General features: G+C 38.0%; 1 protein-coding gene across 1 annotated transcript in view; it reads left to right on the top strand.

The window, feature by feature from the left end:
- LGR5 (leucine rich repeat containing G protein-coupled receptor 5) overlaps window positions 1–13,346 on the top strand; it is an 87,643-nt gene that overhangs the window by 60,800 nt on the left and 13,497 nt on the right. The window contains exons 5-11 of the mRNA XM_041411275.1: window positions 2,341–2,556; window positions 4,911–4,982; window positions 7,337–7,405; window positions 9,745–9,816; window positions 10,632–10,703; window positions 10,810–10,878; window positions 11,009–11,080. Of these exons, the coding sequence (XP_041267209.1) occupies window positions 2,341–2,556; window positions 4,911–4,982; window positions 7,337–7,405; window positions 9,745–9,816; window positions 10,632–10,703; window positions 10,810–10,878; window positions 11,009–11,080 (642 nt within the window). The remainder of the gene's footprint in view (window positions 1–2,340; window positions 2,557–4,910; window positions 4,983–7,336; window positions 7,406–9,744; window positions 9,817–10,631; window positions 10,704–10,809; window positions 10,879–11,008; window positions 11,081–13,346) is intronic.

The raw sequence follows: 13,346 nt of genomic DNA, 5'->3' as shown, positions 1-13,346 counted from the left end.
AAAGAGCACTTGAGGCAGTACTTCTTATAAGTACTTGCAGGATATGTAATCCAGTTGCAGAAACACAAATCATTGCAGCTTTTTTGTTTCTTCCAAGCTTCATTTAAACAATAATTCAACTATCTGGAATTTCATTTACAGTACGGCAGTTCTGTTTTTCTTTCTGTTCTGTGGGTTTTGTTTACGTAGCCAGTGGTGGGTTTATATTTGGAAACTTCACCTATTAAAAAAAAGTCAGTTCCTTGATTTGCTACGAAGTACTGGTGAGATAATACTCCTGGTCTCACTGATGACACAGAACTATTGCCATCTCAGCCACAGGGTCACATACAAACAAATAACTGTTGGCTTCTCCACACAGCCAGGCATGCCGTGGGTGACTCCCATGGAGTGGGCAGGGACATCAGGGCTGCACAGGCAGGCTTCCTATCGAGCGAGATGTTAACTGCAATACTGCAGCACATGGAGTTTGAATAAAGCCTCCATTCTTTAATCAGCGAAACTGTCAAACTAAGGCAACTGTAACTTCTTAGTTTACATACCAGCATCACCCAGGGAAGAAATTTACTTCTGACTGAACACAAAGAAATCTCATCTACTCATTCAAATTATACCTTATTTGAAAACACAGGCATAACGTGGTTGTTGCCTGAGGAAAGAAGGAAGAAAAACATGAGTATTTCTAAACATTTCCAGACTTACCCATTTGTTGACAGACCACTGAGTTATTTTGGAAGCTCTGTGTCTGCTGCCTGACATGTCAGTTATTATATTGAAAATTTAATTGTACAAGGGCTTTGACACTGAACTTTATAAATTTGTTCCAACTGACCTTGTCTCAGCTATTTGCCAGCCTGGCACAGAGCCTTAGCAGTCATTATTTGTCCTCATGAAGTAGGTAGGGCCAGCATGGAACAGGAGATAGAATGGACCTGACATTTTACATGACTGTAAATGAGGAAGCAGCTTTAAATAAAGAGATTAGTATGCCCACCACAAAGAGTATTGCATTTCTCTCAAAGAGACCAAATTTGGGTTGTACAGAATTACTTCTTTGTACCCCAGGTGTGGCTGTTTGTTCTGTAGTATTTTCAAACATCTATTTAAATTTATTTCTGTTTTACCATTCACTTAATTACGCCTCTCTAAACATTTCATGAAAATTTTTAGAGCACAGCTTTCATGTTATGGAAAAGGTATAAGTCACTGCAATACATTAAAAGTAGAAAAAGTTTATCAGGGCCCATATCCCCAGCTGGGTGTTTCATAAATTTTCAGACATCTGAAGTGCCCTTTTAAATCTTTCCCTGAAAGAATCACAATGAGAAAGCAAAACACAGCAAAAACAAAAGCCAGTGAATAGATGGTGTTATATTTGTAGCACCACACCTAAAAAGGTTTTCTGGCTTTAATCCTTAATTACTCAAGTGTAAGAACAAAGCATCACCTGCAGACTCTGCAAAGGTACAACATGCAGTTGAGCTCCCTCTGTTGGCTCTGCAGCAGCTGAAGTGCATTTAGTAACTTCTTTTTCAACACAAATACATCACATTGGCAATACTAATCTCTAGGTAAAAAACATTATGTTCTGCTACTAAAAAAATGTGAACTTCAGTTCTCATTAGAATCATTAGGATAAACACTATTTGCAGTGAAACAGGCTCCCCAGGGAAGTGTTCACAGCAGCAAGCCTGACGGAATTCAAGAAGTGTTTGGACAATGCTCTTGGACACATGATGTGACTCTTGTGGATGGTCTTGTGCAGGGCCAGGAGTGGGACTCGATAATCCTTGAGGGCACAGCTCATTCTGTGATTCTATAACTCTGTAATATTAAAGAAAAGGTAAAGCAGAAACCTCCAGAGACTCAGAAGTGAGTTCTCCTTATGGGTCTTGGAATGGGTGTTTAGCATTTGGAAATCCAAATTACCTTGCAGCTCAGTGATTTGTAAATTCTCTGAAAGAGAATCTCTGGATGAGTTTCTTGCACTTTTTTGTTTTATGGTTTCAAACAAATGGGAAAGGAAACAAAGTAATACCTCATCTTTAGAGAGACTCTGCTCAAAAATGATCAGTGTGTGCTCTCAGTGAGTTGATGGCTCCAAAGAAGAGCTGTTTCTGCAGAGCCAGCTGGCAAGCAGATATTTAAACATGATTTTAGATCTCAAGGATGAGGCTGCAAGCAAGATGAGAATGTAGAATCTCCAGGCAATGAAAACTGGAAGTGGCAACCCATGCCCATCCTTTGGGGTTGTGTTCATGGTGATAACTTCTTATAGCCATTGTGCAAAGACACTTTTCTTTTCCTGAAGTCAATTTTCTCTGTTTCTTCTTCTCCTAGGCGTCTGGATGCCAACCACATCAACTATGTACCCCCCAACTGCTTCAATGGCTTGGTCTCCCTTAGACACCTGTGGCTAGACGATAATTCCTTGACAGAAATTCCCGTCCAAGCTTTTAGGAGTTTACCAGCACTTCAGGCAATGACATTGGCACTGAATAAAATTCATTACATACCGGACTATGCCTTTGGAAACCTCTCCAGTTTGGTAGTTCTGTAAGTTTTATTGATTGCTTTTTATACACAATGTCTTCTTGCAGGGCTTTGGCCTCTTGGAGAAACAGATTTTTTTGGATCTTTGTACAGTTTGATTAGCATTTGCTAACCACTTGTTTTGATCTAGCTTCAAAGTTTCCATATCAATAAAAATATTGAAAGTAATTAAAAATCACCCTATCTGATCAGCAAAACAAACAGGAAGGGGTGCATTGTGTGCTGTCTAAGACTGAAAAAGGGAAGATTAGAAACAGGAAACAAATGGAAATCTTTCTGGGGAACTTGGAAAGAATGCCATCCAGTAGAAAAAATATGCATTTCCTGTCATAGAAAGTGTATGTAGTTTTGTATTTGGTTACGTTTGCATACTGGTTCAGCTAACTGAAACATGCACGGCTGGCATCAAAATCTGGAAGGCGTACTATGAATCATGGTTTCAGCTTCTTATCTTCTAGGAATGCACCAAGTGGAAAAAATCTAAACTGGCTGGAGAAACTTAATGAACAAGTAGTTTCAGGATGCTTTGGAGAACGTCAGCATTATTAAAGAGAGAATTACATAGTCAAGCTGTACAGGCTGTCAGAAACCATGGTCTTATGTGAGACACTTAGCATGCTGTAGCATACTCTAGCCCCAGGGTTGGCATTGAACCTGGCACACATCAGGGTTCTTCACTGACAGCTATAGTCACTATCTCTGCCTCCATGGGGCCACAAAATTTGGCATAAACATCTGACTTGTGCTACAAAGCCTTTGCTTTCTCTTTACATTAAATATCAATCCCATTCAAGTAAAAGAATGGGATTCTAGACTTATAAGTCTTCTAGATGTATATCAGCAATGGAAAAGACAAGAGGCTATCTTGAACATTGTTCTCTAGACCCCTACCAGAAATGTAGTGGTAAGAGGACAGTTAAGAAATGCAGGAGAAAATAATTTCTTTTCATGCCATTCTTGCTTCTGCTCAGTTAGGTTTCCCTATTTAAGCTCTGCCTTGCTTATTTCTAATCATCTGGGCTTTATAGTGATTAGTAATTGAATCATTCCTCACAACCTTCAATAGTTGATCTTTTTGGCTCATCAAAATCTTTGTGTGTGGTTCTGCTTTCATTGGGTTGCTACTCTATACAGTATGGCAAATTCTCATCACAGTGGAAAAGTGCACGGTCAGTTGGAGCAAGTCAAAACCTTTATAATCAAAGATCCAAACATAATTGGAATTTGAAGATGCATTCATCATGCTAACTAAAGCATTAAAGGTCAGAGTAGTCATTAAAAATATAGAGTTGATTATGTTTCTTCCTAGAAAAAAAAAATCCACAGAACATTTTTATTTTGCTGTCAGAATCCCTGTCTTTGATGGACAGGTAGACTCAAATTCTCTAGGTTGCAGAGCATTCAGAGAGCCCCTGATCTTTAACAATATTTTCAGAGTATAATGAAGGGCCTGGCAGCCACTCATTCACAGCCATTCTTTTCTCTTAAAGCCCTTCTCCTTTAGTTTCCCTCTACTACAGGGGTAGAATTTTGAGGACAAAATAAAAGGAAAAATCTGGGGAAAAGGCATTCTTTTTAAATTAAATGGCCTGAAGTGGCTACAAGATGAATCTACTCACATTAATTAGCTTTACTCAGAATGTTTTTTTCCATGTCAGTCTAAAAGACAGAAGTAGGTAGAACTCAGAGTCTTGAGATGGGTGGCAGGGAGGAAGGGATAGAATTGGTTAAAATATATAAAAATTACTTTCAAGTGCTAAATATTTTAGGAAGTATTTACTGATTTTCATAATTTCAAAGAACGGCAAGTTACAGCACTTCTAAGATTACTTGCTTTACTCATTTAAGGGAAGCTACAACTTTTTGTGTTATGGCTTTGTGTCTTTCTGCATTCTGCAAGCCTAATGCCCCTTACCTGTCTGCTGTGTTATCCATCTCCTCCATGGCTGCTCTTTTGGGCCATACCCTCTAACACTTTCTGAATATACACCTTCCAAACATACACCTCACACCCCACACACAGTTTTTCAGGCGTGTTACTCAACTAATTAGCTATCATTTAGGATATGTCTATTCATTATGCAAACCCCAGCCTGGAACTACAGGATATAACACTTTTGAACAATCTAGGTGGTTTTAAAACAGATCCATTCTGTGAAACCAAATGGAGAGGTATTGGGAGAATGGGTGGCAGGCAGTAGATGTGTCACCTATACATGCTCCTGCAAAAGCATGATTGCATATAATCAATGCATGCCTGAAAATCAGTTAATTTTGATTTAACAGTCAAAATGTTTTGCTTTAGTGCACTGTGTGCAGTGTACTTTCCTGACTGTGTGCTTAATGTTCCCCTGCAGACATCTCCATAACAATAGAATCTATTCCCTGGGAAAGAAATGCTTTGATGGGCTCCACAGCCTAGAGACATTGTGAGTTGACCTCTTATTTGTTTCTCTTTTTTTTAGAGTGTTTTCATTAATATTCTGAAAGAATAAAAATAGCCCAAAAGCCAAATGGGGGTTTTGGCTTGCCTGATCGCTACAGGATCTAAGTGATAGTTCACAATGACTCTATATAGTAAATCCTATTTTTGACTGTAAAATTAGTTTGCCTTTTTAATAAGCATTGTCAATTGATAAATCATTTGAAAGGCAGTTGAAAACTGTGTTGAGCAAAGAAAAAGGAGTGACTATTCATAAACTTATGGTTGCCTAGTTTAGTACTATTTATTTGTCTTGTTCAATCAATAAAGCTAATAGCTGGATTGGGAAATTGTCCAAGTGAAAAGCTTTAACATTAAGAAACTACCTTACCACAGAGGAGAGTTATAAAATTAGATTAGATGGGGGTTTTTTTATACCTGGAAAAAGCAAAAATTCTAGGTAGTCAAATTATGCATGTGCTTTACAAGTGGGCGAAATGTTTCAGTTGTATCCAAGTTTTCATCTTTAGAGAGCTTTGATAAAGAATAGCACTGGTAAAGACTGAAGCTTCCTCAAGTTTTCACTGTATTCTGTTTCAGCCAATTCAAATTTTCTTGAGTTTTCCAGAAAAACCATAATCTACATAAAATACCAAACAGGAATGTAGTGCTAATAGTTAGCAGAAATTATTTTGCTACAGTTAGTCATATACAGATGTTATCTGCTGGAGTCACCCAGACCCCAGAAATGCCACAGGGACAGTAAAAATCTGCATGTGCTTCCTCCCACACCTGCTGCAGTCAGCTGCATCATTTTCAGTGATTTTGGATGTTTTATCCAATCAGGACAGAGGTTAAAAAACCCAGTTATGAGAAACAAATTGTTTCAGACATGGATATTTCTGGTCTAAAGGTGACTATTTGCTTTCCCATCCAGAAACCTGTTTACTGCCCACTTTCATCTGTCATTGAGATTAAGAAGCAAGGAGGTTTGGGCTTCTTGGGGTTTTTTATCACCAGTTTGATTGCATTGATCCCTCAGTATTGAAATGCAGTTTTACAATTTGGACTTCTAGCCTGTGAGTTGAGAGGAAGTCCCTTAGTGTAGCACCGGAAAGGGGGACGGGAAAGGAAGAGGGAAAATGTAGTGGTTTGTTTTGTTTATTTAAGTGATATTCACATAGCACTTGGTCACAAATGGGGAAAAACAGAACAATGGAATAAGTAATTGCAAACCCAGTCCCAGCCACCTGGCACGAGAGAGATGAAAACACAGAGAACAGTCACAAACCCGGGAATAAATGTAGGTGCAGCCACTTCCCTGCAGCAGGACAGTGTAGCACTTGCCTCAAGCACAGTAATTGCATAATGTATAGACCAGTTCCCAGATAGTCTCAAGATAATCTGAAGAGATCTTCGTGTAAATGATGGACGCCAGCTTTAAGATCATTTGTTTGCATTGAGGCATAGGTCTGGAAATCACATATCACTGGAGGGCAAAACCAAGCCCTACATGCCTGTAATCTCTTTTTGTCAATAAGCAGGAGAGATTTACATGCAGGAAGGAAAGCCTTGTTGAGTTCAGACAGCAGTTTCCTGCCTGCATTACTTCAGCCTGATACTATTTCAATTTCAATCTATTGTAAATTGTGGCTTGGGTTTTGCCTGCCTGTTTAAAAAGGCTTTTCCTCCAGTTTTTCAGACTATTTTCCTCACAAAGCCTTCCCAGAGAGCATCACAGTAAAACTGGCATGTCTCAATTTTAGTTTCAGCCATCTCCTAAATGCTGAAGGATACACATGTCATGCTGAAGGCCGAAGTAGGATTATAATCAATTCAGCCTGCCAGAATAAAGTCTAATTACTGCTACAGTATGAGCAGTACTAACCACACAGCTTGTGTGGTTAGAACTATTCTCTTGACTGTTGTCAAGTCTTAAAATTAACAATACAGTTAGAAATATTTATAGAGAAATGTATTAGACATGTAAAGCGCAGATCACCAAAACCATTGAATATTGTTTTGAAAGAACTTTTTCCCTGTTAATACTTGAATGTAATGCTAAGGGTGGGCAATTTAGAAAATAGCAAATCCCTTAGTAGTACTCAAATTTACTTACATTTTTTATTACAAAATAGTTAAAATGTAACTAAAAATAGAATGCTGATAAAAATAGGAACGATAATGTGCTCTAAATAGACTTTGTTGGAAAATATCCATACACTTTTGAGGATTTCCTGTCTTTTTGCTGTATGTATTTATTCAATGCATAGAAGATGATAGTTCATTACAAATGCCAACAATGCTATGTTATCTGTTATGCAGTGCATAACTGAAATAATAATATCTATTTTCACACAGAGATTTAAATTACAACAGTCTGGACGAGTTCCCCACTGCTATCAGGACACTAACAAACCTAAAAGAGCTGTAAGTACAGAGCTCATATTAGAAAGAAGGATGTTTTGTCTACTGTGTGATTTCTTTTTGTAATGCTGGTGATTTTATCAGTAATCCTTAAAAACTGATATCCTAGGAAAAACTAATAAGCATGCCAACATACATAAAGAATAATTTTCAATGTTCAATTTAGACCATTCAAGTTCTGACAACTTTTACTTTTATGTTGCCTTGTGCAGTGGGTCTTTTCCAGGAACTTCCTTTCTGTAATGCAGTAAACAACAAACACAATTAATTCACTTTTAGTCCCAAACACAAGAGTTAGATTTTGCAAACTCTCCAATGTATTAGTCTTCTAGCTAAGAAAGCATGACATCTTTATTAGTCCATCAGGTTTAATTAAATTTTACCAACTTCCCTCCCTCACCTCTATTAAATTAGAGCAATTTCTTTTCAATATATATAGTCATTTCTTTGTAATGTTGTGAATAAAATGCTTTTGTATGCACAGGCATAGTTTGCATCAGGAAAATCAACAATGAAATTAAATTATGCAAATTTATTTTGAAAAATTATTTAAAATTGAAAGTAATTAAATTATGTTCATACATCATACACACAATGTACATTAATGCATTTGACTTACTTACCGTGTTAGTGGTACTATCAGCATAGATTTTTAACAAAAATAAGTAATCACATACTAGTTGGACATGGTTGCACCCCTGGTACATCACAAACTGATCTAAAGCCAATTTTAAGTAGCCACCAGAGATTTTTTCCAGAGCAGGTACCCCCAGATACGGTGGACTCCTGCTCAGCACCTCCAGTGCTGCCAAAATGCAGCTCTGCAAGAGGCAGCAGGGCTATGAGTTTCCCAGCCCAAATGTTCTCAGCTGCTGTTTATGCCATAGAATAATTGGTTTGAAATGCAGTGACCTCAAAGGATTGCCTTTTTGATGACCTCTGGAGCCAGTAGCCAAAAATGGGTGACTCAGTTTGCACCAAATGCACCAGCAAACTGCCTGATGTTCCTGAGGATGCGTACTGGCCCCCAACAGGGTTTCACCTCTGAGTATCAACTATGTGCAAGAAACATTTGGGGTCTGAAATTGCAACCTGACACCCCAAATGCAGGACAGACCATGAGATGGTTCTGTGCTTTGTGTAGCACTGGGAGCTGATCCTGTAAGGAGGGGATGAGTTCCACAGACCCTTGTGGGAGCCCAGCCCCACAGAGACCCAGCTCAATGCAGGGCCACCTTCGCAGGGCTGCTTCTGGGTGGGACCTCGTGTCTCTCTCAGAGTTTGAGCTGAAAACACAAACTGCAACCTTTTTGTGCACAGCTAGTAGCAGATATTGCTCTGGGAGGTAGTTGTGCCATTTCCTTGGGTTTTTTCTGCCATGCAAGGGATCCCGTTCAAAACCAGTCTGTTTACTGGCTCTGGATGTGATGCTCTTCTGCTCAGAGCCTGCATGCAAAGCAAGCAGGGATGTAAAGCCTTGCTCTGCAGCTCATCACCAGTAGCACAATGCCTAAACCACTAAAACCTATAATGTGGGACCTGTTCAAGTAATGGCCAAGAGTGCTTGCCTCAGTGAACAATTGGAGGCTTAGCAATGCATAAATTTAAGCTGGGAAGACTTCTTCATACCCGACTGAACTAATGGGAGTTTCCCACACAAATCATCATTGTTCTTTTGAAATCTTAGTTGTTCCTTTTGTTTTTCACAGTGGAGAATTACTCATATGAATGAAATCCAGTAATTAATGATGAGACAAAGATTTGGCTCTCTGTCCAGCAGGCACAATTACATTTTGTTTGTGTTCACATTCAAAATATCTCAACAAAAAGGTGGTTGTGGGATGATCAACATTACAATATAGCGTATAAAAGAATTTCCTTTATAAACTTGTGCCATCCAGCAAAAAAATAGTTGCGGTTTAACAAGCACAGGGGGAAACATATTGTTAGCTATTTAATTATTAATATTTAACTATTGATGGTCTTAGTTCATATACTTGTGTATATTTACATTATATCAGTATACATACATGCATATACCCTGACTTTTGAAATGCCATTTTGAAGTCTACTTCATCTGAATGGTTTTGTTAATTTAGAGAAGTGCAGAATTTCAGCAATTTTGCTCTCTTCTCTTCTCTTCTCTTCTCTTCTCTTCTCTTCTCTTCTTTCTTTCCTTTGCTTTTGCTTTTTTCAGTTCTGTCTTAATCCAGAAAACAAGGACATACCTTTACATACAGACACTCCTTACTACAAACAGAAACCATCATTGTGCATTGTGATGACAGACTGAGTCTTGACTTTTTTTTTTCCTTACCATATAAATGTTTTTTTCTTTGTAGGGGATTTCATAGCAATAACATCAAGTCAATACCTGAGCGTGCATTTGTGGGTAATCCTTCACTTATTACAATGTAAGTGATAAGAATCTTTTCAATGACTCTTTGTATTAGAGAATGTGGAACTAAGTATCATATTTGTGGCTAATTGTCAAATAGCTTTTCTTGTGAGTACACTTTGTAGCACATCACCATACAAGCAAACAAGCTTGTATCTTTCCAGATTCCTGGAAAGAATGGCAGTTTTCAAGCCCTGATTAAGGGAAGCAAGTAGTGGTCTCTGGCCTTTGACCTTTTATTTGAATGGTTACTTCTAAATCTCTTAGCATTACTGGCAACATAAAAGCTGGTAAAAATTACTCTTGATGGACTCAGTTCTGACTTCCCATCGTCTTACATGAAAATGCACTTAATGGACAACTTCAAATTAAGAAATTGCCAAATAATTGTAAGAAAAAGAATTATTCATCTTGAGTAATATTCCAAGAGCAAAAGCAGCATGACTTCAAAAGGGCAAGGGAACCTCTTCTGAATAGGGGAAGTTCTGACTTCTTTATGTGCTATCCTCACATTTGTCTCAGGTCATAACAAAATGCTTCGTATGTGAAATTTTGTCTTCGCAAACATGGGAGGAAGAGAGAATATTTTGTTGACTGGCTTCTGGCATTAAACAGGAAAACAGTGACTAATTGAATGTTCAAAATGTGATATGTGACTGATGAATATAGATTAGAGGGTGAGAAAAGCCCAGAAGGTGACTTCTGCTACAACCAGAGGGGCACAGTCTGTGATTCATCATAGAGAATTGACTCATTTGATTATAATATAAAAATGTATTTAGAATATTATAAAATATTTTTCATTGTCTTTTTATCCTTTTTTTTTTCCAGACATTTTTATGATAACCCTATCCAGCTTGTTGGAAAATCTGCTTTTCAACACTTACCAGAACTAAGAACTCTGTATGTGTTTACTTTTTATTTTAGTTTTCTTTTTCTATTGCAATAGTAGAGTTGTCCCACACTTCCATCACCATAATTTTATTGAAATTGGTTTTTTAAATTGTAGGGCTTTAAATGGTGCTTCACAGTTAACAGAGTTTCCTGATCTGACAGGGACTACAAGTCTGGAGAGTTTGTAAGTGCTAGAGAAGTATTTCTGCTTTGTTTTTTTTTTTTTTTTTTTTGTATACTGTAAAGAATGGGCTAAAAATTTTTTGGTTTTCAGTCTTCAAAAAGTAATTGTTTTTCATAAATTCTTTCAACAGGACACTCACAGGAGCACAGATCACCTCTCTCCCCAAATCAGCATGTGACCAGTTACCTAATCTCCAAGTGCTGTATGTTTCAGTAAGATTATTAACATGACAGTAATGCAAGAGATTAACAGACAAATGAAACTATTATGATTTCAAAATTACCCAATTACTGCTATTTCTGTGTATCACATTACTTCTTAGGAATTCAGCTCAGGGAGTTGGCCCCTGTGTTATTTAAAAAGTTTACAACCCACTTACCAATCAGGATTTCTCATACATTGCTGAGAAAGATAATTACTTAGCATATTTTTAGGAAAATATATAAAGGTTCTTGATTTTGCTTTAAAAGGACAGACCTACCTTGTTTTCATTCATTCTGTCTCTTCTACAGTAGTTTGGGATTTTTTTTCTCACTAAGGCAAATAATTCATTGAAGTGAATAGAAAATATAAGGACAGCAGTTTTGAGTACTTGTTATGTTCCTCTTTTAGTTTCTTTCCCAAGCAGGCATAAGTGGCTGACTGAAGTTGTAATAGACTATTCTTTGACATAGCTGGGCATGTTTGGTATACTAAATACACAGTATTATTTTAGCTTGGAAATTTCCTTGGATTTTGCTTAATCACTAACGAAAGTAATTGTTGTGTCCACTTCTTTGAGAACAAGCCAAAAGCACTTTCCTCTATGTATTACATCACTAGGAATCTATTTGGTATTAATTCTCTGGCCAACATTAAAATAACACTAATTATAATGCATTATTTGAATACCAGAGTGAATGTCAAGAACATTTCCAGAAAAAATTAAGTTTTAGTTAACGGACTCAATATAATCATTTCCAGAATGATAAAAGACAGTCTGCTGCCAGAAAAAAAAGTCTGCACACAGAATTAAGTTTAAATATGTACTGTAACATTCAAAAACAATAAGTAATCTCAAAACAGAGTGCAAACAAATAATACAGCAATTAATAACTTACAGAGTTCATAGTAGAGTAGGACTGTCCATTGGAAATTCACATTTTTTATTTTTGAGTGCTACCGTACATAATTCAAGCTGATACTTAAAAGAGGAGGGAACTGATTTATCAGCAATTTAAAGTACTCAAGAGCTGCTCTTTCCCCATTGCTGCCAGATTGGAATGAGCCTGCTGAGTCCCCATTTTGCTTTGACATCAGTTCTGGCAGTGCCATGGAGGATGTGGGTGCACTGAGCCCACCACCCATGCCTTACTTGGAGACTGCGACCTGGCAGGGGCTCCCTGGCTCAGACACACTCACAAACAAATACACCCAGCTCCCATCCAAGTGCAAGCGTTGCTTTGGAAGGCAGTTTGTGCATCCCACCGCGATGAACGTGCAGGAGGTTCCTGGCTGTGTGCTCACCTGCAGGAAAGGTCTGTGAGAGCACGGTCCCAGCAGCCCTGGAAAGGATCCCTCAGCACAGCTGGGCACAGGGAGCAAAGCCACTTGCCCTCTGCTGCTGCCAAGAGCCTGTGTATTAAGAAAGTGGGGAAAAAAAGACCTTAAAAATAAACAAGTGAAATATTTCCTGGAGTTCTGACAGAAACTGAGGGGAGAACGGTGTCACGTTCGGGGTTTTTTTTCTGTGTGTGAGGAGGGGTGTCAGTATGTACAAAATTCAAGCTGGTAACATATTTTAAGAAGACCTAAGTGATAACCCTGTGGATGACAGAATAGCCAGTGTCTGCCAGACATACAAAATATCCTTTACCTTGGCCTAAAAGCCTCTAGCTCACCTGAACCCGCCTCTGCAATGTCTGATTTGGGCCACAGTGTACCTTTTTTTGCATACACACAAAACCAAACCAAACCAAACAAACAAAAAACCCCGCACCCCAAACATATTGAGATTTGCCTTTCTACAGAGTGAAATCAGAGTAGAACACCTTAAAGACACACACAGTCATTACTTGCTTTACTCTCACTAATCAAATATAAAGTAGTGCAAATGCCCCTCTTGGAAAAATAACAGTGAAAATACAGTTCTGCTAAGGGATTAAATAGGTGGAGATGAACCAGTTTTAGAGAATTTGAGAAGTGAGAAGAATTTCACAAAGTGAAAAGTGAATCTCTTTCATGTGATAATACTGGATAACTGTGAAAAAGGTCATTTTTTCTAATTCTAGGCATAAGCTTTTTTTCTCTGTTCTTTTCACATGCAAATTTCCCATTTAGTTTTCCCTGAGCAACACACACACGCACACACACACACACACACACACACACACACACACACACACACACACACACACACACACATATATATATATATATATTGGATATGACTCTTGGGTGGTGGGGGCTGGTGTCTGGTTCCTTTTCTT

Source organism: Onychostruthus taczanowskii, unplaced genomic scaffold, assembly GCF_017590055.1.
Source record: "Onychostruthus taczanowskii isolate IOZ18803 unplaced genomic scaffold, ASM1759005v1 scaffold35, whole genome shotgun sequence".
NCBI lineage: Eukaryota > Metazoa > Chordata > Aves > Passeriformes > Passeridae > Onychostruthus > Onychostruthus taczanowskii.
The sequence above is the reverse complement of the archived record's forward strand: the minus strand, read 5'-3'. Positions and strand labels throughout refer to the sequence as shown.